Source organism: Dama dama, chromosome 32 (genome assembly GCF_033118175.1).
Source record: "Dama dama isolate Ldn47 chromosome 32, ASM3311817v1, whole genome shotgun sequence".
NCBI classification, from domain to species: domain Eukaryota; kingdom Metazoa; phylum Chordata; class Mammalia; order Artiodactyla; family Cervidae; genus Dama; species Dama dama.
Window position 1 is genome coordinate 38,812,606 of NC_083712.1, and position 26,765 is coordinate 38,839,370.

General features: G+C 49.9%; 1 protein-coding gene across 3 annotated transcripts in view; it reads right to left on the reverse strand.

Annotated features, from left to right (window-relative positions):
- The window catches only part of RAB11FIP1 (RAB11 family interacting protein 1), a 37,443-nt gene extending 11,402 nt beyond the window's left edge, over window positions 1–26,041 (reverse strand). Inside the window, exons 1-5 of one of the 3 annotated variants that reach the window (XM_061134818.1) lie at window positions 25,579–26,041; window positions 8,240–8,679; window positions 3,891–4,680; window positions 1,065–2,783; window positions 215–323 (exon numbers count right to left, since the gene is read on the reverse strand). In XM_061134818.1, coding sequence (XP_060990801.1) covers window positions 215–323; window positions 1,065–2,783; window positions 3,891–4,680; window positions 8,240–8,679; window positions 25,579–25,955 — 3,435 coding nt within the window. In that variant the 5' untranslated portion in view covers window positions 25,956–26,041. Of the gene's footprint in view, window positions 1–214; window positions 324–1,064; window positions 2,784–3,890; window positions 4,681–8,239; window positions 8,680–11,549; window positions 11,682–25,578 lie in introns of those variants that run through there. The other 2 variants (XM_061134819.1, XM_061134820.1) reach the window with 2 other exon arrangements.
- Window positions 26,042–26,765: the final 724 nt, after the last annotated feature.

Sequence of the window (26,765 nt, forward strand, 5' to 3'; positions counted from 1 at the left end):
CACAAACCCAACAACAGCCAAATAAATAACTGAGGGGAAAAACTGAGTATGCCATGGGAGGTGCATGGGCTTCCAAAGATCATCCAAAGACAGAGACATGTGGTTGAGTCATCCTGGGGTTCCCCACTGCCCCCAGGAGCTGTCTGCCGTGGTGACTCAGACAGAGGGTTTTCAAGATCCCTAACTAACCTGCCTGCTCCCGGAGAAGACATACCTTCATCCCAGCTTCGTTGATCAAGTTCTCACTCATGATCGCGGCAGTTCCCGAGGTGGAGTTAGTGACCTTGGGGGCTGTCGTGTTCATGGGCTTCACGGGATGAAGTCTGGAAGAGAAGGGGGAAGGGACCCTGAGACCTGCGGGAACGGCAGCACTGAGGGACCGCCTCTCTCGGGGGTGGCAGCCAGCGAGGCAGGCAGCAGGGGAGCCTGGAGACAAGGGCTCACACCTCGGCCCCGACACACGCTGAGGCTCCTTTGGGAAGGGAGGCAGTCAGCGCGAGGCAGCCGCACACGCACCAGTCAAGCCCCAGACACCGCTCGCGAATGGGTGTCCTGACCTTCTCCCGGGACCCTCGGCCTCGCTAAGCAACGTCAGGAGAACCCTGAAGACGGTCTCCTAGTCTTGGAGGCAACTGCGGTCCAAGCCTCCGCCCTGGAGCCCTGCAGAGCTCCGACAGACAAGCCAGCTTCCCACCGGGCGGGGTTTTTATAGAATAAGCTGTCCGCCTGGCTGGCTTTTCCCACTCAAGTCTCAGCTGGCCTCTGAGACCAGGAAAGAGAATTCGGCTCCCGATGCTTCTCTGCAAGGAGAGCTCCGTATCTCTGCAAGGAGAGCAGCGACATTCCTGCTCCAAGGTGCAGGGGTGTCGTCTCTGGGGGTCTCCCTGCCCAGGGGACGGCCCTGCCAAAGGCCCTGCTCTCAACACCAGGGAGGACATGCACCACCAGGATTGCTGTGCGTGAGCAAGCCCTCGCGCCGGAGACAGAAGCAGGGGTGGGGGGTCGGGGGGGGTGGCTGGATTACACTCCCGAGGACGGTCCCCCCACTCCGCACCGGCTCTCACCTGTGCTTGGCCGGCCTGCTTCCAGCGCTCGGCTGTGTCTCTGAGGGGGAGACCCGGGCCTGAAGAAGCGGCTTCCTCTTGCCGGGATTTTCCACGTTACCCGCGGAGCCCTTGGCTGTTGCTTTTTTTTGAGATTCTGCTGTATTGGTGTGGGGGGTGTCAGAGTGTGCAGAGGGGGGGAAGGAGTGTGTGGCAGGAAGCAGGGGAAGGGAGGGGTAGCTGGACACAGGGGACCCCAGGGCAGCGGACGGAGGCCGAGGCGGGCTCCCATCTCCCGCCGGTCCTGCCTCCCCGCCGTCACCGGGTGTCTGTTCTGCAGAAGCCGGGGCCGGTGCTCTGGATGCTCCAGGTGCTCCCAGCTTGGGGTCATGCAGGCTTTCTGCTGCTGACCCGCCGGCCTCCTCACTGGATGCCCTGTCCGTCTCAGGCTGGACAGGCCCCGTACTGGAGGATGGAGCCCTTCCTCCCTGGCCTGCCACCAGGGCCACCCCTCCGCCGTCTTCGGGCTGATCACCGCTCTCGTCGTCCGACTCGACCTCGGGGATGGAGGGCAGGGTCAGGTCCAGATGGGCCGCGCCGGGGGACTTGGCCTCGAAGGGGGCCTGGAGGCCCCGCAGGGGGTCGGACAGCAGACCCTCGTGGTCACTGGCTTTGCTCTGGTTCCATGCCATCCGGGTGTCGTCTCCCTGACTCCTGAAGAGGGGACTGTTCCTCCCTGAGCTGGTCGCCCGCTGGGGACCCCCGGAGAAGCTCCCCTTGGAGGAGGGGCGGGGAGCACAAGCTGCCAGGGCGGCGGGCTGTGGTCCGGTCGTGGCCGCCCCCTCCTGGGAGTCTCCCGCGTCCATCACATTTCTGGGAGCGGCCCCTGGTGGCATTGGCTCCTGGGGGGCCCCTCTGTCCCCGTGGACCAGCCTGGGGGCCTCCTCCCCCACCTCTTCCGCGGAGAGCTGCTTGGAAAACAATGCCTGCTTCTTGCTATCCTTTCTGCTGTCATAGGCATCCGGACTCATCTCTTCGTGTCCCTGCGTCATCGCAGAGTCGGGTGTGGGGGCTGACTCCCCCGCTTCTTTAACTGCAGGACTCAGCCTGCCACCTCCACCTGCGTCCCCCGCAGAGTCTAGGCCCTCCCCGCTTGGGAGCTTTCCAGGGGGGCTGCCCCTCCTGCCTCTCCCGGGCTCAAGGGCAGATGCTACTTCTCGGGCCTCGTCCGATGAAGCGATATTGCTTTGTGGTTCTTGCCGGGGAGACCCCAGAAGCCCTCCTTCTTGCCCCTCTTCAGGCTGTGTCCGGAGAGACTGTGCCGGATCGTTAGTACTGGTCTTGCCTGGTGAATAGTCTTCCCTCCCTCCAGTCACCGGAACGGGTGTCTGCTTGGAAAGCGAGCCCGCGGCGTGGGGATCAGTGTTTGGAACTCGTGTCCAAGTCTCCTTTTCCAGCTCTAGTTCCAAGAGCGAAGGCGGTTCTTTGGAGCCGGCCTGGCCCGGGTCTGCAGAGGGCCAGTTCTTAATTGGGGTGGATGTGGAGATGGGGGCCGCTATGGGAGAGGAGATAGAGGAGCAGCCTGAAGGGGACTCAGAGGACGGTGTCTCTGAGTCACACCCCGGCTTAGAAGGGACAGGTATCTGCCCAGAGCCAGAAGGGAGAGCGGAAAGAAAGAGGGGAGAGTTAGTGGAAGGAGGGGGCCTGGGTGCGGGCCGAGCCTCTGGAGACACTTCCGGCCTGCAAAAAGGACAAAATAAAACCTGCGGGTCAGTTGCAGATGCAACATGAGAGGCAAGAGATATGTAAAACTATAGTCTTTCCAAAGACAAGAACTCTTTTTTTTTTTTTTTTTTAATATATTCTGGGGGCAGTACCTTCAGAAGTTAAAGAAGGAACACCAGTACTTAACCCATAAAAGGCATGCTTTTTATCACCAAGCACATCTGCTACAGAAAGGTCTGTTGCAATAGAAACAAAAAGGTCCAGGGAAAGCAACAGCCCGCAGTCTCTTCTGGTGATAAAAAAAAAAAACCATCTAAAAAAACGCAAAGCCATTCAAAGCGCACCACAGGGCAAGAGGCAGATTTTGAAGGGGAGCAGTGTGTGTGTGTGTCTGTCTGTGTGTGTGTCTGTCTGTGTGTGTGTGTGTGTGTGTGTGTCTGTGTGTGTGTCTGTGTGTGTGTGTGTGTCTGTGAACTCAAAGTAGGCAGAATCTCAAAAAAAAGTCTCTCCCACCCCGGCCACTAGGAATACCATGACAGTGATTATGAGTCATGCCGAAAAGCAGAACCCCCGAGGCTCCTGCAACAAGTTGCAGAGTAAACACATAGAGGACCGCCCAGACATACTCGACAGGGGACAAAGGGGCTCTTGTGGCAGCAAACCCACACCAAAGTGCCAGGAGGAGAGATTACATCTGCCTCCAAAGGAATACGTGGGAAGAACGGACTGATCCCCAGTTCTGCACACACCACCACCACGCAAACCTGGTGTTCTTCCCAGACCCTGACACTCAGAATCTGCTACAAAACCTGGGCGCTCCACTGCGCTCTGCTTATCTCACTGAGATGGACAGACCAGTCCTGCCAACTTTTGCCAGAAGCAGAAAATATTTGCAGGGGAAACATTTGTGGCCAAGATATCTGGGGCAAAGATACTTACAGAGGATATACCGGACAAGGAATGGACCACGCCTGCTGGCAGAGGCCCCGGGATGGGACACGTAGCGGCTGGCTAAGAGTGACTTAGACTAGCATATACCCGGCTGCTACAGGGACCACCACAGACCAACAAGCAAGGCCTGCTCCACAGTAGGCCTTCTTGCCAGGAAGGGCCGAGACTCACCGGGGTTTCACGGCTCTGGTCTGGGGAGCCCTGGGCGAGAGAACAGGTGGGACAGGAGCAGCCTTGGGCTCTGGGTCAGCTTCTGGTTCTGGGAGTGGCCCATCTCCAAAGGGGTTCGGCGCTCGGCCCGGTCCGGAGGCAACAGGCGCGGCCTCTTTGTCCGATCTCTTCGCAAGGTCATCAGCAGGCCCTGGCTGGTGCTCCCCGGCCCTGAGCGCGGCCGGCTCTCCCTCTCTCTCCTTCCCGGAGGCGGTGGCGGGAGGGCTTTCACCCTCGCTGCCCTTGGCCGGATCCTTCTTTCCCGGCACCATGAAGAGCAGAGCGGACTTCTTGTTCTCCTGTTTTTTGCTCTCTTTGGTTTCCTTTGCAGCCTCCAAGGTCGCCGGGGGCACGTTCTCCCAAACGTCCCTGCTGACCTGCAGCTGGGAGGACGGCAGGGACATAGACTTGAGGGCATCCTTTGGGGAAGACTCAGGAGGCACAGCGCCTGCTTCCCCAGGCTCCCTCCAAGGCCGAGAGGCCAGGTTTTCCGAAGACGAGAACCACCGCTTCTTCCTGAGGCCTTGGGGGGACGGGGAGGGCGACGGGGAGCCGTCCTTGGTCTCGCTCTTGGCCTCGGGCGGCTCCGCGTAGACGTGGTTCCCGTTGATACAGACGTTCGAGCGGGAGAGGACGTCGTTCTTAGAACGGAGGCCGCCCAGGAAGGAGAGGCCTTCCTTCTTGGGGAGGCTGAAATTGACCTGGTTCAGCTGCTTAGGATCTGCGCTTGCTGTCCTCTTGTGAGATAAGACTGCGGGGAGAAGACCCAAGAACCAAGGGGGTTAGAAGTTAAGGGAAAGCACATCTGAGTCCTTTTTCTGATTGTCACAGCTGGGCGGGGCGTGCTATGGCATCCAGCAGGCGGAGGCCAGGACGCTGCAGGAGATGCCACAGAACACGGGAAGGCTCCCGTGACAAAGAGCTATCCACCCCCACTGTCAACGGTGCTGAGGTCAGGAAACTGCAAGGACCAGGGAGGAGGGCAGCGCTCGTGGCTGGGTTGCAGAATCTGGCCAGTAGTAGGGAACTGGTCACTGAATTTCAAAATACCCAGTTAATTCAGAGTCAAGGGAACTGGATTCCTCAGCTTTCATTAGGAATGTATTTCATGGAAGCTCAATACAATAACCGATGAATTAATGAACTATCAGAATTATTGTAAGGTTCTATGGTTTTATCCTTAATCTAAAAACAAAAAACAAAATCAAAACCTTACATGCTAGCCCCAAAAGCTTGTACTAATGCTCATTAGTTATACAGCCAGACATTATGAGAAAGGAATTTACACATTCCCAGAAACTAGAGGACTTAGAAATAGAGAAGGCTTCCTAACCCTTGTTAGTATTCTTAAGTACCCACCATCATCACCACTACAATGACCATTGGAACCAGTACCAGCACCAGCATCTCCAGCACCATCAGTAAAAGCATCATCACCACCATCACCATCACCACTACTGTAACCACCACCACCTACACCATCCCCCACCATCACCATCACTACTGTAACCACGACCATCTACACCATCCCCCACCACCACCATCTACACTACTGTAACCACCACCACCTACACCATCCCCCACCATCACCATCACTACTGTAACCACCACCATCTACACCATCCCCCACCATCACCATTACTGTAACCACCACCATCTACACCATCCCCCACCATCACCATCACTACTGTAACCACCACCATCTACACCATCCCCCACCATCACCATTACTGTAACCACCACCATCTACACCATCCCCCACCATCACCATCACCATTACTGTAACCACCACCATCTACACCATCCCCCACCGTCACCACTACTGTAACCACCACCATCTACACCATTCCCCACCATCACCATCACTACTGTAACCACCACCATCTACACCATCCCCCACCACCACCATTACTGTAACCACCACCATCTACACCATCCCCCACCACCACCATCACTACTGTAACCACCACCATCTACACCATCCCCCACCATCACCACTACTGTAACCACCACCATCTACACCATCCCCCACCATCACCACTACTGTAACCACCACCATCTACACCATTCCCCACCATCACCATCCCACTACCGTAACCAGCACCATCTACACCATCCCCCACCATCACCACTACTGTAACCACCACCATCTACACCATCCCCCACCATCACCATCACCACTACTGTAACCACCACCATCTACACCATCCCCCACCATCATCACCACTACTGTAACCACCACCATCTACACCATTCCCCACCATCACCATCCCACTACTGTAACCACCACCATCTACACCATCCCCCACCATCACCATTACTGTAACCACCACCATCTACACCATCCCCCACCATCACCACTACTGTAACCACCACCATCTACACCATCCCCCACCATCACCATCACTACTGTAACCACCACCATCTACACCATCCCCCACCATCACCATCCCACTACTGTAACCACCACCATCTACACCATCCCCCACCATCACCATCCCACTACTGTAACCACCACCATCTACACCATCCCCCACCATCACCATCCCACTACTGTAACCACCACCATCTACACCATCCCCCACCATCACCATCCCACTACTGTAACCACCACCATCTACACCATCCCCCACCATCACCATCCCACTACTGTAACCACCACCATCTACACCATCCCCCACCATCACCACTACTGTAACCACCACCATCTACACCATCCCCCACCATCACCATCACTACTGTAACCACCACCATCTACACCATCCCCCACCATCACCATCACTACTGTAACCACCACCATCTACACCATCCCCCACCATCACCATTACTGTAACCACCACCATCTACACCATCCCCCATCATCACCATTACTGTAACCACCACCATCTACACCATCCCCCACCATCACCATCCCACTACTGTAACCACCACCATTTACACCATCCCCCAACACCATCACCATCACCACTACTGTAACCACCACCATCTACACCATCCCCCACCATCATCACCATTACTGTAACCACCACCATCTACACCATCCCCCACCATCACCATTACTGTAACCACCACCATCTACACCATCCCCCACCATCACCATCCCACTACTGTAACCACCACCATCTACACCATCCCCCACCATCACCATTACTGTAACCACCACCATCTACACCATCCCCCACCATCACCATTACTGTAACCACCACCATCTACACCATCCCCCACCATCACCACTACTGTAACCACCACCATCTACACCATCCCCCAACACCATCACCATCACCACTACTGTAACCACCACCATCTACACCATCCCCCACCATCACCATTACTGTAACCACCACCATCTACACCATCCCCCACCATCACCATTACTGTAACCACCACCATCTACACCATCCCCCAACACCATCACCATCACCACAACTGTAACCACCACCATCTACACCATTCCCCACCATCACCATCCCACTACTGTAACCACCACCATCTATACCATCCCCCACCATCACCACTACTGTAACCACCACCATCTACACCATCCCCCACAATCACCATCACTACTGTAACCACCACCATCTACACCATCCCCCACCATCACCACTACTGTAACCACCACCATCTACACCATCCCCCACCATCACCATCACCACTACTGTAACCACCACCATCTACACCATCCCCCACCATCACCATCCCACTACTGTAACTACCACCATCTACACCATCCCCCAACACCATCACCACTACTGTAACCACCACCATCTACACCATCCCCCACCATCACCACTACTGTAACCACCACCATCTACACCATCCCCCACCATCACCATCACTACTGTAACCACCACCATCTATACCATCCCCCACCATCACCATCACTACTGTAACCACCACCATCTACACCATCCCCCACCATCACCATTACTGTAACCACCACCATCTACACCATCCCCCACCATCACCACTACTGTAACCACCACCATCTACACCATCCCCCACCATCACCATCACTACTGTAACCACCACCATCTACACCATCCCCCACCATCACCATCACTACTGTAACCACCACCATCTACACCATCCCCCACCATCACCATAACTACTGTAACCACCACCATCTATACCATCCCCCACCATCACCACTACTGTAATCACCACCATCTACACCATCCCCCCCCCCACCACCATCATTTTAACAACTGAGGAATTGAATGAAAACCGTTCTCCTAAGATTTGTTCATTTCTTCTCTCCCAAAGCAAAGGAGGGGGAGAAGCCACGTGCGAAGGAGGAGGAGGGGACTCACCATCCGAGGCAGAGGAGGACTCGTCCTCGTCATCGTCCTCCCACCGGGACTCGAAGTCTCCAGGACGAAGCATCACTTTGTCTGACTTTGAGGTCGGCAGGACGGACATGGACTGGGAAAGCGGCGTTCTCTGCAGGTTGGGCTTGGAAAACAAGGTCTTGATCTTTGACTTCTTCTTCTTGTCTTTGGAAGGAGACTCGTCATCGCTGTCAGCCGAGGGCGTCACGCGGGGGACGATGGCTGACACCGTATCGGACGCGCTGTCCTTATTCTTGCCCTTGATCTTGTCCTTCAGTTTCCCAAACGGGTTCCGCGACTTGTCTTTCATGGAAAGGTCAAACATGCTTGCTGTCATGTTGTTTCTCATAAACTGGATGTCAACCTCAATTTCTCCTCGCTCTTTATCCTTCTTCCCTGGTTTGGATTTCAAGGTGTACCACCTAGGAGGAGAAAGGCTGAGAGGTTACCTTTGAACTGAAGAGCCTAAAACAGGGTTCACAGTCCTTTATCTGGCCTCCCCTCTCTGCTACTGCCAGCCTCATATACAAACACATCCTCCGCTCCCTTCTTCGGGGAAGGTGGGGAGAGGGGAGGGGAGGGAAGAACTCGTAGTTTTATTTCCATATACTTCTCCAGGCAGGAATACTGGAGAGGGTTGTCATTCCCTTCTCCAGCGGTACTTAGTGTATAGTCACCTAAAATCCTGAGTCAGTAGAGAGTTATTTTAAGAATAATATACACATTCCATCAAATCATTTCCTATGACTGGCTCTGACTGGTTTTTTCCTTCAAAGGGGTAAAACAGTTACAAAGATAAAGTGCAAATTTACAAGAGTATCTCAGAGAAAAACAAGGGTTTGTAGAACAGTCCCTGCCAGGGAGTAATGGAAACTGCAAAACACAGTAAAAAAATATCTATTAAAGAAAAAAAAAAAGAGTGAAATTAAGCCCGAAACAAAGTGACAAGTACTGCATGATTCCAGGGATGTGAGGCTTTCCCTGGGCGAAAGTGTTCCTCGCTCAGCTGTGTCCAACTCTTTGCGATCCCGTGGACTATACCGTCAGGCTCCTCTGTCCATGGGATTCTCCAGGCAAGAATACTGGAGTGGGTTGCCATTCCCTTCTCCAGGGGATCTTACCAACCCAGGGATTGAAACCGGGTCTCCTGCACTGCAGGCAGATTATTTACCATCTGAGCCGCCAGGGTAGCTTAAGGCAAGTCAATTTCAGAGACAGGAAAGAGAATGGTGGGTGCCAGGCACTGGGGGTGGGATGAAGAGGAGTTAGTGTTTAACGGGTACAGAGCGTCAGCTGGGGGATGAAAAGTTTTGGACCTGGGTGGTGGTGACAGCTGATGATGTGAAAGTAACTAAAGCCACAGAACATGAACATGGTTAAAACGGTCACTTCTGTTGTATGTATTTTACCACAATGGGGAAAAACGAGAAACAAGAGGAGACACTCATCTCCAGCTTAACGATCAGAAAAAGGAGTGTTTCAAACATGATTCAAGTATTTCACTCGGTCCTTTGCAAACAACCTCACGATATGGCAAATGATATTCTATCAGCCCATGAAAGAAAAACTGCAGAGAAAGGAAACTTCTCCTTGGCATATTCCATCGGGTGAATTGCAAAAATGTGAGCCCGGTGAGTGGCACGACTTCCAATGAACAAGCTCCAAATACAGGGCCTCCCCACAGTCACCCCCGGGGTCACACTCACACGCTGAGAACCACACTCTGATGCTCTTCTCGGTGACCTATTTAAGAGCGGAGGGCTATGGACTTTAAGGAAATGATGGTTTTGCCCAAATAAACACAATTTCCTCTTTCAACTTCAGCTTGTCTTAGTCGGGTGGATTGCTGCCCCCACTGTCGTAGCTCATTCTGCACTTAAAGGGGCAGAGGGAAGCAGAAACGCACTTGAGAAACATCCTCCTTTAAGTCTCCTGAGAATGGCATGAAGCGGACAGTATACCCACTTTACAGATAAGGAAAATTGAGGCTCACAAGTTAGGTAACTTGTACAAGGTCTTGCAACTGTTACAAGGCACACCCAGGACTCTGAACCAGCTCTGCAATTTCCCCAAAGCTCCTTTCTCTACACCAAGATTCCAGCTCAGCACTCTCTCTGAACTCATCCTGCCTGGGCCATCTTTTACGATACACAGAAAAACAGGCTGGAATTAACATTGTTTTTGAGGGAGCCTTAAGCTTCCAATTTAAATGTTCTAAGTCAAAAGAGGAGAAGGGGGAAAGCCCCTGTAGCCCACCTCAGCCCTAAGTCACAGGGCTGCACGTGAAGTCCAGCACACAGTGTCATCGAGAAGGACTTATACTGGGTTGGCAAAATACAACCAAGACCTGAGAACATGGTGGGAGCTTCAGTTTTGGACCTTTAGAAGAAATCGTTTAGGATTTTCAAAACTACAGTTCACAGCTGGAGAAGAACGGAGATGCAAGGTCTTTACAGACAGCCTCGCCTCGCCAGCCTGGTGTGTTTCCATTACACATCCAGGGCCTCGAGGAGAACAGTTTGCATATCTGTCATTTAGATGTTGAGAGGATTATTTGTATCTTTCTCTCCTGACAGTCATGTGCTAACGTGGTGGCCTTGGTGATGAGGAGTGGCTAGCCTTAATAAATACCAAGGGTAGGCACCTGAAAAGGGGAAGTTGCTGAGAACTGAACTCAGAGGCTCAAATGACCACACAGGTCACAAGGGGAGACCTCACCTCTCCACCGGGGCCTCCTCCCAGCTCTTTCACACAGCCTCTCTGCTCACCCTCCAGGGGATGCAAAGACTCCCGACCTTCAAAGAATACCACTTGCCCATTCCCCTGGATGGGGCCGCCCTCCCCAAAGTATCAACGCCAAAGCCTGTTTATTCTGAATGAAGCTGCAGCCAACCCCAGGATCCTCCCTGAGGGCCTATTACCACCTGATGCCTGGGTTCAGTCCCTGGGCACAAGAGTGGGATTTGTTTTGGAAATTTCCAACACCACCAGGAGGTGTGAACATGCACTTCGACTGTTCCGATTGCTTATTTTCACCAGCAAACCCCAAACCAAAGGCCAGGTAGCCAAGAACAGCCACTGGACTATTTAAGGATGTGAAAGGCAGGCTGAATCACAGGCAGGGAGGCAGACCCCTCTCAATCTGGGCTGGATATATCAAAGCTGGAAAGGAAGATAGGAACTCTTTCAGCAACATTATCCTGATCATTAAATCCACACAGTTAAAGCAAAGGAGCTTTGACACACGAATAATTTGATAGTTCATGAAAACCATAATCCAGAAATGTCTCACCCTAAAAATTTCCAAACCAGGACATATTTGTGGGTTTCAGCACTGAAGCATCAGTTCAGTTTTTCAGTGCTTCTGTGAGCTTCTCAGCGCACTTAATTCCAGCATGTCAAGGAAGTAGTTCATAAATAATCAGATCCCAGTGTGGCCACACAGCATGTGATGTCAGCCTGGGTAGGACCCGGCACCACCCTTCACGTCAGTCCAGAAAGCTTGAGTTATCTCAGAAATTAGGGCTGGGTTTTCCTGGTACAAAGGGCAGAGTACAGACAGAAAGCCATAATTCTGATGCAGAAGGTTTATTTTTAAGCCTGTATTCTTAAAAAAATCCTGCAACCTATCAAAAAAGTGAAAAATAAAAGGATCCCCTCTATAAGCAATCATCTTTACTTATAATTAAAATTTAGTTCTTCCAAAGTTAAAAGGATCTTTGAATATACAGCAAGTGACAGGACACGTACATAAACTATATTTTTTTTCATAAACTATATTTTAAAGTAATAACAGCAACCGTTATTTTACAATGATGCTTTTACAAAATGAAGATTTTCAAGAAGACTCGTAAAAAGAACTTAATCTTAACAAATGTAAGTTTCTGATAGCCTTTAGATAATACCACTGAACCGAGTAACAAATGACAAAAATTTTGCTTCGCTGTGCTCAGTCATGTCTGACTCTTTGCGACACCACAGACTGTAGCCCTCCAGGCTTCTCTGTCCCTGGAATTTTCCAGGCAAGAATACTGGAACGGGTTGCCATTTCCTACTCCAGAAGATCTTCCTGACCCAGGGATCAAACTCTCATCTCCTGCTTTGGCAGGCAGATTCTTTATCACCGCACCACCTGGGAAGCCCAATAAACGACAAAACTCGACTGAAAAACCTGTTTACTTCATCCAGATCAACAAGAATCAACTACATGGGACGGAATGAACTGATGAATATGGTTTACAACTTTATGACTTTGGGGAAAATATACTAACTTTAATCTTTGCTTTGCAGAAAAACCTCTTCTCTTATGCTATGACCTACAATGAATTGATAAAGTATACCTCTGTAAACAAACAAATGAAAAAGTAATAACAGGCATGGGGTAAAAATTCCAATCATACAAAATGGTCCAAAATGAAAACTTTAATTTCCATGTCCCTCAGTCAGGCAAGGGTCTTGGGAATAAACATTCAAGCAAAAACTGCCTGTTATCCAAACAGGCTGCCCTACTGTTTGGGGTTTGTTTTTGGTTTGGGGTCTTCTTGGTCAAACATAAGCCAAGGCTAAACAGCTAAAAATGCAGGAAAATTCATTTAAGGCTTTTACCCTTTCAAAAAGATGTTTTATGAAGAAAGCAGTAAGGGAACATTAAAAAAAAAGAATGAACAGTGCGCAGGAAGGGAAACACAGAATGCAGGACACAGGGTCTGCCTCCCGAGGGGCCTGGCTGGGGGGCTAGAGTCCAGATGCGCATTGTCAAATCTCCTGGGATTTTAAACACTCAAGTTTTGAAACAGCTAAAACAACCCAGCCATGCGCAATTCTCAGGGCTGGTTCGCCTCAGCATGTAGGTTTCTCAGGACAAGGAAAGCTGATCCCAGGGGCCCTCGATCGGAATGTGGGCAGTGTGGTTCCTGCTCTGGGGAAATGAAAGGTCTCGCAGTGCATCCCAGCAGACATGCGGGCTTACCGTTGTGTAAAGGACGGGCTGGTACGCCTCCAAAATAATCTGTCTGCAGCTGAAGCAGGCATGTTTTTCCTTTAAAACATTCCAGAGGGTAGACACAGAAAAAAAAAAAAAATGACCGCTTCAGAGATTCAAGACGGAGACAGGGAAATGATGGCTACAAAGATGCGGTCCATGTGCTCTGGCACAGCGGGCATTGGAATGACAGAACCGAGAGGCCAGACAGTGGGAGAGGGGACAGGCTCACCCGACGGTCACGGAGTGTCTGTTACACTGAGCCAACGGCTGTTTTTTCTTTCTGATTATGAAGCGTGAGAAAATAATTGAACATGAAAAGAAATTCCTGCTCGCGTATACACTTTCATCACAGATAAGGACATGTGTGAAGTCACTCAGTTGTGTCCGACTCTTTGTGACCCCAAGGATTGTAGCCTGCCAGACTCTTCCGTCTATGGGATTTTCCAGGCAAGAATATGGGAGTGGGTTGCCATTTCCTTCTCCAAGGAATTTTCCCGACCCAGGGTTCGAACCGGGGTCTCCCGCATTGCAGGCAGACTCTTGACCCATTGAGTGACCAGGGAATCCAACAAATAAGGACTGTCATACACAAAGAAGTTTCTAAGCTAAGTGAAATCCCAAGGGGCTATAAAAACCACCTACTTGGGGACCCAGCAAAATGAATTAAGTGTCTACCCTCCCGTCAGACACAGGAAGCTCCACGAAACACAAAGGCAAAGACAACCACTAGCTCCTCATTTTAACATAGTAGTGTTCATTTCAAGGGATCCTGTCTATACGGGCTCCAGGGTCAAGGGCAGACCGCCTCATTCCCTTCCGGTGCAAAATCTCCACCCTGACTTGTAGCGTGAGTCATCCCCATGGTAACTGAACTTCAAGACACAGGGGATCATGGCCTTGGGTGAGGGAAGAAGTAGGAAGAACAGAACAGCACCTGAGTTTCATGTGTTTGAGATGGAGGATGCACTTGATGGAAAAATTTTAAAAATCAGTTCCTTCACTGTCTTCCTCGGGGAAGAAAAATAAGGCTGAGAATCTCACAGGGTCAGCAGAGGAGGATATCTAAAAGGGGTTGTGAGAAGGAGTGACTCCACGTGGGTGAAGTGTCCATACTCTTCTCTTGGTAGTACAGAAGTAATGCATAGCAAACAGGGACAAAGACGTTTAAGACCTATAAAATGTTTGTGGGGTGTACCCGGCAGAGGCTAAGTAGTTTAACAGGTTTTGTTACTGACCGAGGTAGCTGGTCCTCATTACCTAACTCTGAATACAGAATCACTGATCAGCCATTCTCACCGCCCCACTCCCCTCCCCCCGTGGACTCTCCCATCTGCCCATTGCCAGCTACGTGGTGGTAAATTATGAGGATTGCAAATGGTTCCTTTTTGATCCTAATCCGTGAAACAGCCATCCTGGCAGCACTGAAAGGCTACCTGTAGCCACCAAATTCAATCCTAAACAGTTAGAAAATGATATGGTAAAGGAGAGATCATATAAAAAGCAGGTTGAAAATGCTTTTGATCTTGCGAGACTATTTGCTCAACAGAAAGTCCCTTAGAAAGTAATTATAGCAGGTTATAGGAAAAAAATTTTAACTGACTCTCTTTAATGCTAATTCAACCATTCCCTTTTGATGTATTTTCTTGACGTCTTTTTCCTGCATGTTTTAACTGAGAGACTTCAGACAAATTACTTGACTTCTCTGGCTCCTCCTCTGAAACAAGGTTAACAGCACCTACGATAAGGTGCTTACAAAGATTGTGTGTGCTTAGTCACTCAGTCCTGTCCAACTCTTTGCAACCCCATGGACTGTAGCCCACCAGGCTCCTCTGTCCATGGGGATTCTCCAGGGACTAATATTGGAGTGGGTTGCCATGTCCTCCTCCAGGGGATCTTCCCAACCCAGGAATTGAACCCAGGTTTCCCACATTGCAAGCAGATTCTTTACCACCTGAGCATAAATGGCTTAATATATGTAAAGAGCTTAGAATAGTGCCTGTCACTTAATAAACACTTGGTGTTAGCCATGACTATGACTTGGTCATAACCAGAGAACACATGCAATTCTATTTGTAGTGTGTTAAATATAGCTGTCGTGCAGTCCCCATATCCACCATTTTTAATGGCTGCATGATATTCAGTGAGTGCATTTATACCATCACTCAGCCATGCACATGGTTCTCAGAATGGAATTTAAGATACAAGCAGTTCAGACTGATGGTATTCCCAGGGATCCAAACTGACACCATCAAACAAATAACAATGGTTTGCATTTGAAAGGAGTGGGGGGAAAACTCAATCACCAAATCAGTTTGTACGATACAATTTCCAAAATTAAAAAGCAGATACGGTATTTTAAAATATCATGTTGTTGTTCAGTCGCTCTGTCCGGTCCGACTCTTTGCGACCCCGTGGACGGCAGCACGCCAGGCTTCTCTGTCCTTCATGAAGTGAAGTGATCAGTATGTAATTCCGTAATTTATCATGAGATTTAATGACCCTCAGAACTCTTCAGAGCTTCTACAGAAGTGGGGGAGACAAGAAACGGGGCCCCCAAATGATTTCAGACACAGGCCAAGATGACATAGCTGGCTGAAGGGTAAGGATCAAGGCATATTTTCTAAGTTGAGAGCAATACTCAACTCCTTGTAGGTAAAGACTACAGGAAATAACCAAGCATCAGTATTTTAAGATTCGCTAAGAATTAGAAAAATTAACACATTTATAAACATGGAAGTCTACCACTCCTGCTACCATCTAGTTACCAATGTTTTACTTGACCATATCTCAAAAAACCACAAACATTAATATTCTAACATCAGATCAGGTACCTTGCCTTTTGCCCCAAGGTAATGTATTTTACGTGATCTGCCAAAGAAGGGTCTCCATAGGGTTCTTTGTCACTCAGGCACACAGTCCTTAAGGATGGAGAAAGGAAATGAGATGGTCTGGTTCACCACCTCTTGGCCAGGACGAAAGAAGACAAACTTCAGCACGGTCGATATCAAAGAGCTTTCGGTCCTCTCTAAGGCCCCCAGACAGACTCACACTTCTTTCTTTGGGAACCGCTGGTGGGGAGCGTGTGTGTTAGTCAATCAGTCGTGTCTAACTATTCTTTTCGACCCCACAGACCAGGGCCCCACCAGGCTCCTCCATCCATGGGACTCTCCAGGCAAGAACACTGGAGTGGGTCGCCATTCCCTTCTCCAGGGGATCTTCCCGACCCAGGGATCAAACCCCAGTCTCCTGCATTGCAGGCAGACTCTTTTACCATCTGAGCCACGAGGGAAGACTCTGCTTCCTGGTTGGGGAAGCAGAGCATCTGACTCATCTGCTTATCAAGGTGAGTCCCAAGGAGGGGGGAAAAAAAAATCCATACCGAGACTATTTCAAAATTCTGTTCTAACAACAAACATCAGTAAGAATGAAGCACTCCTTTCGTGTAAGAGGAAACCCCGGAGCTGTAGGAGGCGGCCCCCTTGAAGAAACAGCCCAGGGGCCCGCCTGTCCCTCACACAGGACATGGTACTCAGGATCACAAGAGGCCTTTTCAGGCCTTCTGGAGGCTGTGGTGGTTCTCCCCGGGCTAGCCACGTCTCTTTTAATAAACGAGAAGTTTAAAAACGAAGCGTGCAGTCGTCACACCTCTAGAAAGGTTTTCTGGGATTTCTTATAAAACGTGTTCCCTCGGCTCCACTGGAAAGGGCAGCATTCAGGAAAAGACACTTAATTCCAGCTGCCTTCTTTCTCCCCATGTGCACATTCCTAAATGTGTCCCTCAGGGACACCCTGGAGACGAAAGCCCTTGATTTCTCTCTAACAGATTATCTACACGCCTCTCTCTGCAGGAAAGGAATTTCTCACCTCATTGGTGCCTAAAAGCAGCTCCTTTGCCAAAGGCACCAGCAAGCCCCCGGGCTCCAGGTGACCTGCTTCTCCGGTGCTGAGCAGCGGCGCTGACGGGCAAGCCAGACCCCAAGTTCACACCGAGGCCACCCTTCATCTCTAATCCACTCAGCTAAATGTAAGATGGCTTAAAACTCAACTTTCAAATAACTAAGATCATGACATCTGGTTCCATCACTTCATGGCAAAACAGAAGGGGAAAAAGTGGAAACAGTGACAGATTTTATTTTCTTGGGCTCCAAAATCACTGCAGATGGTGACTGCAGCCATGAAATTAAAAGACACGTGCTCCTTGGAAGGAAAGCTATGACAAACCTAGACAGCAGATTAAAAAGTAGAGACATCACTTTGCCAACAAAGGTCCAAATAGTCAAGGCTATGGTTTTTCCAGTAGCCATGTCCAGATGTGAGAGCTGGACCATAAAGAAGGCTGAGCACTGAAGAACTGATGATTTTGAATTCTGATGCTGGAGAAGACTCTTGAGAGTACCTTTGGACTGCAAGGAGATCAAACCAGTCAATCCTAAAGGAAATCAATCCTGAATGTTCATTGAAAGGACTGATGCTGAAGCTGAAGCTCCAATACTTTGGCCACCTGATGTGAAGAGCTGACTCATTGGAAAAGACCCTGATGCTGGGAAAGATTGAAGGTGGGAGGAGAACGGGCAACAGAGGATGAGATGGCTGGATGGCATCACCGACTGAATGGACATGCAACTGAGCAAACTCCAGGAGCTGACGATGGACAGGGAAGCCTGGCGTACTGCAGTCCATGGGGTTGCAAAGCGTCAGGCACGACTGAGCGACTAAACAACAACAAATTTTTGAAATTAGAACACTAATTTTAAACTTCTTGTTTATTCAAAGAGACGTGGCTAGCCCGGGGAGAACCACCACAGCCTCCAGAGGCCTGGTCTGAAAAGGCCTCTTGTGATCCGGAATACTGTGTCCTATGTGAGGGACAGGCGGGCCCCTAGGCTGTTTCTTCAAGGGTGCTGCCTCTCATAGCACCGGGCTGTGGGTTTCCTCTTACACGAAAGGAACTCTTCATTCTTACTGAAGTTTGTTGTTAGAACAGGATTTTGAAATTCTCTCGGTATGTGTTTTTTTTCTCCTTCTCCTTGGGACTCACCTTGATAACCAGGTGAGTCAGATGCTCTGCTTCCCCACCAGGAAGCAGAGTCTTCCCTGGTACATCAGACAGTAAAGATTCTGCCTGCAGCGTGGGAGACCCAGGTTCGATCCCTGGGTCGGGAAGATTCCCCTGAAGAAGGGAATGGCAACCCACTCCAGTATTCTTGCCTGGAGAATCCCATGGGTGGATGAGCCTGCCGGGGCCCCAGTCTGTGGGGTAGAAGTGTTGAACAAAGATTAAACGCTTCTCCATGTCCCACTGGCAAATGACCGCATGCCCTATGTCTCCAGGGACAGCAACTTGCCCATTCAGAGATGTCGGAACACCTGGGCTGGGTCACACAGCAAATGAAGAGACGGCAGTGGGCCCTGCACAAGGGAAAGCGGGCCAGCTGGCCTGGTCTCCTGCTGGGCCCGCTGCAGCAAGAGGTCCGACCTAGGACCCCTTCAGGGGAGCACAACCAGCTCACGAAGTCTTTCCACACCAATGCTGGTTTTCTTCAAAGGTTGATCAAGCTTCTGGTTGTTAATTCTGTTGGAATTCAAAGGCCCTGAGGCTTAGAGACCCAAGTAGGCTCTGAACCAAAGGCCACCCAGGGCCCAGCTGGGAGATGAAATAAGGCCTTAAATACCCTCAAATCACTCCCTCTGTTCGTGAAGGACATCTGAACCCTCTAGAGCTAAGCCATGTCCAACATCCTTCCCAACGTACAGGGTGCAAAGTAGCTTTCTCGGACATAAAGCAATTAAAACCAGAGCAGTGAAATGGAGACCAAAAAGATTATTGTCCAGGGGGACGGAAGAATGATGTCAGCAAATACAGGTTGGAGCTGATGACAGTTTAATAAGCACATGTATTGTTTTTAATGTAATCATAACATTTTTAAGTTAATAACTACAATTAAAATGACAGAGATACTATTTATAAAAACCTTCCTCTGATGGTGGTTGTAGAAATACAACAGAGGTCTTTGTAACCAAAGGGAAGTTAAGCCAAACAAGGCTCTTTTGTTCGTTCACCTTCCCCTGATGCGAAAAACCTTTACATGGTTGGAATGGTTGACTTACTTGCCTCCAGAGTTGTGTTTTTCATTTAAGGGGTTTACTTCCCCTCGTGTTGTGTATTATTTTTCCTTTTCTTGGTCCTATGTTCCTTGGGGCAGTGACTCCACCCGCCGTGTTGGCGCAACCGGTGAGGTCACAGCAGCTACGCTATTACAAAACAAAGACTTGGCCTGTGCTAAAATGGCAAACACTTGAGGACACACATGCACACGCCCTGGTTTCGGTGGTGTTTCCTACTCATTTGCTCCAACGGAAGACTCCACACACAGGCATCAAGGCCCATGTTGTCTTTGCCAAGACATGTTGACCTCACTCTTGTATCACGGTGACTGCTGGGGAAAGCAAGCCGTCACCGTTTCCTGGTTCACGTTCAACAGCAAGTTCTCCTTATTTTATTTGTTCGTTCTTATCACTTCCTCTCGTCACCCCCACCCACATCCAATCCACCACCAGTAAGGCCAACTGAACCTCGGAAATATTTCTGAAAGCCACCCACCTCTGTCCGTGCCCACGCCTGTCACCCTACTCCTGCCAGAGCCTCCCATTTCACCTGTTGGGTTCCAGGCTAGACCTGCTCCAAATCTGCTCTCCATCAGACAGCCAGACTTTCACAACTGGATCACATCACTCCTCTGCTTTCAACACTCAGCAGTTTCCATTGCTCTTAAAGGAAGCCCGGCCTTCCTCTTCAGCCTCAATCTAGGCAACCTCTCCAGCTTCCCAGGTCTTCCTGCCTCAGGGCCTTGCACAGCCTGCTTCCCTTCCTCTACTTTTCACTGGAAAAATTCCTCTTTATCCTCCAGGTCTCTGCCTCAGAGAGGCCATCTGCAATCTTTGCTCTTTTCTCTTATGATACCCTGTTCTCTTCCTCCACCACACTCATCACAGCACAAGATTACTCATCTTTGTGTTCATCTATGTTCAGTTGCTAAGCTGTGTCTGACTCTGAGACCCTGTGGACTGCAGCACTCCAGATTCCTCTGTCTTTCACTGTCTCCCAGAGTCTGCTCCAATCCATGCCCATTGAGTCGGTGATGCCATCCAACCATCTCATCGTCTGTCACCCCCTAATCTTCTTGCTCTCAATCTTTCCCAGCATCAGGGTCTTTTCCAATGAGTCAGCTTGTCACATCAGGTGGCCAAAGTATTAAAGCTTCAGCTTCAGCATCAGTCCTGCCAATGAATATTCAGAGTATGTTTACTGTCTATCTCCCCACAAGGCTCTGGGCTTCCTGAAAGCGGGGATCATGTCTGTTTAGCTCGTCACTGTTAATGATGTCTACCCAGTGCCTCAAAAATAGTAGGTATTAAAAAATAATTACTAAAGGTATGGATGAACTTTAAAAACAAGGGGGGAAAAGGCAGTGAGAACTTTCGCATTGTTAACTGAATTACTTGTAATTCAGTTATGACAAAAAGCATACCTTTCACATCACAGGAACTGTGTCTTTGATGCGCCCTCCCCTTCTGAGTCACTCCATTCCCCCACTGTGAACAGGCTGGGGTTACTTATTCCAGAGCCCATAGATGACCGTCCTGGACACTGAGCTATCAGTTTCCCACACTGGGTGGGAGGGGCCTCTGCCAGTTTGGAGGTGGGAGGGTTTCCAGTAAAGCCCCAATGTCATCTTTAGGGCAAATCTCAAAAAAAAAAAAAAAAAAATATTTAACCAGTAACAGCATTGCTCAAATTTTCCAGTCTGTTACAAAAAGCTGAAAAGTGCTTAGGAAACCCAGAGGTATTCTATAAGCGCAAACACTGACGGCTCAGATTTGTGAAGTTGAGATCTCTGTGCTCATCTGTGACTTCTCTGCCTCCCACTCTCCCATAAAAACAATGGTCTCACCCTTCTTCTTAATCACTTGAGTTTCCTTTGGCAACATATCACACCATCTTACTATACTTATACAGTTCTTCAAAATGTCTAACCTTTATCAGTATCCAAATCCTTTCATATGCAACCAAATTCTCTCTTGAATCTTCAGGAAAGATGAGAAAATGACCCTCCATCATTCAGTCTCTCTCCATATCTGAAAGGCTATTGTGGTATCAAATTTCACCCTATCTGGTTACACAATGGCCTTCCAGTCACCAGCCTGAATATCTATTTTAATGTCTTTAAGCGATTACTGCCCCCACTTTTATTGCTGTTGGTATTCTAAAAAGATGCTTGGTTTTGAGTTTGTTTGTTTGTTTTTGTCCAATCTAGGACCCCAAGCTACTCAAGACCAGACAGCAGAGAAGTCCACATGTTGGTCACCTTACTCTGCCTTTCAGATTCATGTCTGTTTCATAATTGCGGGACTTAAATGATTTCCATTTAACCAAAGCTCAGCTGAGATGACAGAGAAGTATGGATGAATCTGCCCTCTGTATCCACAGGCCCTCAGATTCAACCAAAATATAAATATCTCAAAAATATTCAAGAAAAAAAAAAACTCTAGAAAACCCCAAAAAGCAAAATGAATTCATGCACTGGCAACTATTTACCAGCATTTCCATGGTATTCACAACTACTTACAAGAAGCATGGCATGCTGCAGTCCATGGGTTCGTAAAGAGTTAGACACAACCAACCCACTGAACAACAACATGGCATATATATCATATTAGGTATTATAAGTAATCTAGAGATGATTTAAAGTATACAGGAAGATGTACAGAGGTTATACACAAATATGAAGCCATTTTATATAAGGGGTTTCAGCATCCACAGATTGTGGCACTGGTGGGGGGCGGGGGGGCGCTGGAACCAATCACCCTTGGATATAAGGGACAATTGCATTAACATCAGTGCAAAATCAATTCATTTCAGTTTCTTCTTACCTAAAGGGGCCATACACTCTTCCCTATTAAACGGATCCTATCTATATGTCAATCTCTGTTTAGTGTTCTAAAGATATGTATCATCACACTGCAGCCATGAAATTAAAAGACACTTGCTCCTTGGAAGAAAAGCTATGACCAACCTAGACAGCATATCTAAAATAAGAGATGTTACTTTGCCAACAAAGGTCCGTCTAGTCAAAGCTACGGTTTTTCCAGTAGTCATGTATGGACGTGAGAGTTGGACTATAAAGAAAGCTGAGCACCGAAGAATTGATGATTTTGAACTGTGGTGTTGGAGAAGACTCTTGAGAGTCCCTTGGATAGCACGGAGATCCAACCAGTCCATCCTAAAAGAAATCAGTCCTGAATATTCATTGGAAGGACTGATGCTGAAGTTGAAACTCCAAAACTTTGGCCACCTGATGCAAAGAACTGACTCAATGGAAAAGACCCTGATGCTGGGAAAGACTGAAGGCAGGAGGAGAAGGGGGCAAGAGAGGATTGCAAGAGATGGTTGGACGGCATCACCGACTCTGGACATGAGTTTGAGTAAGCCCCGGGAGTTGGTGATGGACAGGGAAGCCTGGCGTGCTGTAGTCCATGGGGTAGCAAAGAGTCGGACACAACTGAGCAACTGAACTGAACTGAACTGATCATCACCCTAAATCTGAGGTTAACAAAATCTGAGTCATTACAAAAAGCATATTCTCTTGATTCCAAATATGTGATATGTGGGGTCTTACTAAAAGAACAAATGAAAATATCAGCACAGTTAGCTCTTAACACCTTGAGTTTTAACTTCTGAACCACAACTGTTTTCTGTAAAGATTAACATACATGCACACACACATACACACACACACATAAAACTATAGGCCAAGATGTGAGCTTTTCTTTTGGTTTTGGTTTTAATGTCTAAGGCGGAGTCAAACCATTAATAACCAGTTCAAATGATCCTCCTAGCCCAACCAGTTTCTTTCTGTTAAACTTCCACCCAACAGCGTATATCTTATGCTCCAAATCGCAGCTATCTTGAGCACCCAAGTGATGTACCAGGACATCAAACAGGCCTGGTTTAAGTGAGTTCCCCAGCATCTTGGAAAGTCCCAGGAAGTGACAGATGGAAAGCTTGTGATTTTGCCTATTGCTGGAGGAGTGAAGAAGGCTTCCTTTGCAGTTATTAAAAAATCAACTAAGCATGGTTTTCCTACAAGCTGATATTGTGACTAAGTGGTCACAAACTCATATAATAGGGACAGGAGTAATCACCTAGGTTTAGAATTACATCGGAGAGGATGAGAAAATGAAGGTGCAGAGACTGAACCCTGCCTGAAATAGGGAACTTGAGGAGGTTTTCATTCCTCCCAAAGCAGTAACAGGACCTTTTGAATCTATACATGGGGCTCCATTAATCCAGGAACCCAGAAACATCTTATAAATATCAGTTAAGTCTGGCCACAAGCTCCATCTGTACATGGGAAAACTTGGTTGTTTAGAGACGGAGCATCCTGAAGCCCAACAATGAGTCAGGGCCAGAGTGGGCACCAGACCCAGGGATCTGGAATCCCCATCTCTGACAGGGAGATCCAATCTACCTTTCAAGGGAATAAGAAGCAACAGATGGTAGAGACAGACATGATATTCACACATCTTCGGATGGGACAAGACAAAGGACAGTAAATCCAAGGCCCCAAATGTCATTTAATCAAGCAGAAAATTAGGACTGCTTCGGCCCCTGGTCAGCAAAGATGCTGCTGCTCACCTTACAGCTTGTAAGCTGATGCCACAAAGATACCCCATCCATCCTCTCCTCTAGGCTCTCCCTTTTTATCTGATTCGAGCTCAGAAATGCCTGTTCATCTTTGGCTGGATAAAGGAAGCAGTTATAACATTTGCAAGAACCTACAGAAAAGAGAGTCTGGTAACATCAAATCCTCTGGTTCTTCCTGCTTCCTTCCCAAGGGAAAGTTAAAATACCATTTATATCTAAAACATACAGCGTGAATCAGAGTGCTTCATAAACCACAGGAGTTAGGTGATAACATGACTAACATATTTAAGGTCCAGTCAAGTAACCAATTAAGCTAAGCGAGGCTGTGTGTGTGTATGTGCTCAGTCGTGTCCAACTCTTGTGGGACTCTTGTGGGACCTCACGGACTGTGTAGCCCACCAGGCTCCTCTGTCCATGGGATTTCTGGGCAAGAATACTGGAGTGGGTTGCCATTTCCTTCTCTAGGGGATCTTCCCCACCCAGGGATGGAACCTGCATCTCCTGCATTGGCAGGCCAATTCTTTACTGCTGAACCAGTGGGGAAGCCCTAAGGGAGGCTAGTTCTGGGTATACCAGATGAGCATAATCAAATGTTCCATTCCAAACACTGAGAGAAAACAAATTGGTAACACTTCAGAATGCACAGGGGTTTGCTTTGCTTTCCCTGCAGGAGTGTGATACCCTAACACAAACATCTTAGGGACGGAGGGGAGCTACAGGTGGGCAGCCATACCGCCCCCTCCAACCCCCGACTCAGTAGGACCAGAGAGAACTTTGCAAACCCCAGAGCGAAACAAGGCCTACTTTTCAGTTCAGCCTGGCCAACCGCAGGCCCTGGTTCCAGCCATCGCTGGGAAATCCTTACTAATTTGGGGCCGAGGGCAAACACGGTTAGTGTATTTCGGTCTGAAAGTTAAGACCAAACTGCTCCAGCATTCCTAGAGGAGAGGAAGGAGGGAGGGGCAAATTCTCCCGATCGATCCCTAAGGCGGTGGTGAGGTGGGGGTACGGGATAGCCCTCGCTGGGCAGCCTGCATTCCCCTTTCCCCACACCCCATCCACACCCACACCCACACCCACCCCGCACAGTAACGCCCCCAGCTCGGCCCCTGAGCGAGCCTCTAGGGCTTTAGTGTCAGTGGATTTAACTGCTCCAGTTGGTTTTCCCAGCGCCCCGGCCCAGCCATTCACAGCTCGGTGTCCAGTACAATGAAATAGCCAGGAGGCTTTCCACGTAAGCTAAGGCGTACATCAAATATACACAGCTACTCAGCTAATAAGAGGAATTCGTCAGCCCACACATAGTTTCAATTCATCAAAAATTCATGAAGTGATTACTAAATACCAGGCGCTGAGCGCCGTCCCGCAGATTCAAAAAAAAAAAAAAAAAAAATCCCCAGGTACCGGAACCGACCTACTGGGAGAGCCGGGGCGGGACAGCCCAAGGAGAAGCTAGGCAAGAATCCTAGAACCGGCCGAGAGGGTGGGGGGGTTGCGGGGGTCCCCTCTGCAAAGGCGTGGCCCTGGCCGTCCCCTTGGGGAGACACACTCTGCAAGGGTCTCGGCGCTCCGGCCAGGCTTCGTGCTCGCACCGCCCGTCTCCCAGCGCTCGACGCCCGCCCGCACACTCACTGGGTCCTCCGGCGGCCCTGATCCTGGTGCAGCCGCCGCAGGTCCACCTCGGCGCGGCCCAGGAACTTGTCGAGCCCGAGCAGCGCGCGGTGCAGCACGGTGAGCTGCAGGGTGGCGGCGGCGGCGGGCGCGGCCTCGGCAGACAGCAGCGGCGGCAGCTCGAAGGTGGCCTCCTCGCGCCACACGGGCGCGCCCAGGCTGCGCTCCGACACCGAGGTGGCGTACTTCTCCTTGCCCACCTGGATCACCGCGTACGCGTCGCTCGTACCTCCGGGACCCTTGGCCCTCAAGCCCCGCGCCTGCAGTACCGTCACCTGCACGTGCGTCGGGGACCACACGGCCCCGGGGCCCCGGCCCGCCGAGGCTGCCAGGGACATGGTGGCGGTGCTGCGACCCGACCGAAAAGGAAGGAGGCGATCGCCACGACAGGCGGCCTCTACCGCCCGCCCCAGTCGCCGCGGCCTCTTTAAGGCTTCCGGTCACGCCCCCTTGATGCCCCGTCCCCTGCCAGGCCCCGCCCACCTCCCCACCTGCAGGACCTGGCCGACTCCGCCCCTTAGGGCCCGAGTCGGCCCGCGAGGGCGGGGCGGGGCGGGGCGGGGCGGGGCTTGGAGACTTCTACCCTAAGAGGTGGTCAGTTCTGTTCCGTTCACTCGCTCAGTTGTGTCCGACTCTGCGACCCCATGGACTGCAGCACCCCGAGCTTCCCTGTCCATCACCAACTGCCGGAGCTTGCTCAAACTCGTGTCCATGCAGTCGGTGACGCTAAGAGGAGGAAGGTGTACCCAACGGCCAAAGGTCGCCCAGCCCAACCGGATCGGCCGGAGAAGCGATTAGGGGAGTCAGACCTCATTTCCAGTCTGGTCTTGCCCTCTGGCAGGTGTTTGGCTTTGTACAGATTCCTTAATTACCTTTGGGTCTCAATTTCTTTATCTGTAAAATGAGAAAGCAATCACCTCAGAGAATTGCTGTTAAAAAAAAAAAAAAAGTCATGTTACCTGGCACAGGGTGAGTTCTCAATCAATGGTAGCTATGAGGATGAGTGGTAAAGTATCCGCGTGCAATGCAGGAGACGCAAGTTCGATCCCTGGGTGGGGAAGATCCCCTGGAGATGGAAATGGCAACCCACTCCGGTATTCCTGCCTGGGAAATCCTATGGACAGAGGAGACTGGTGAGCTACAGTCCA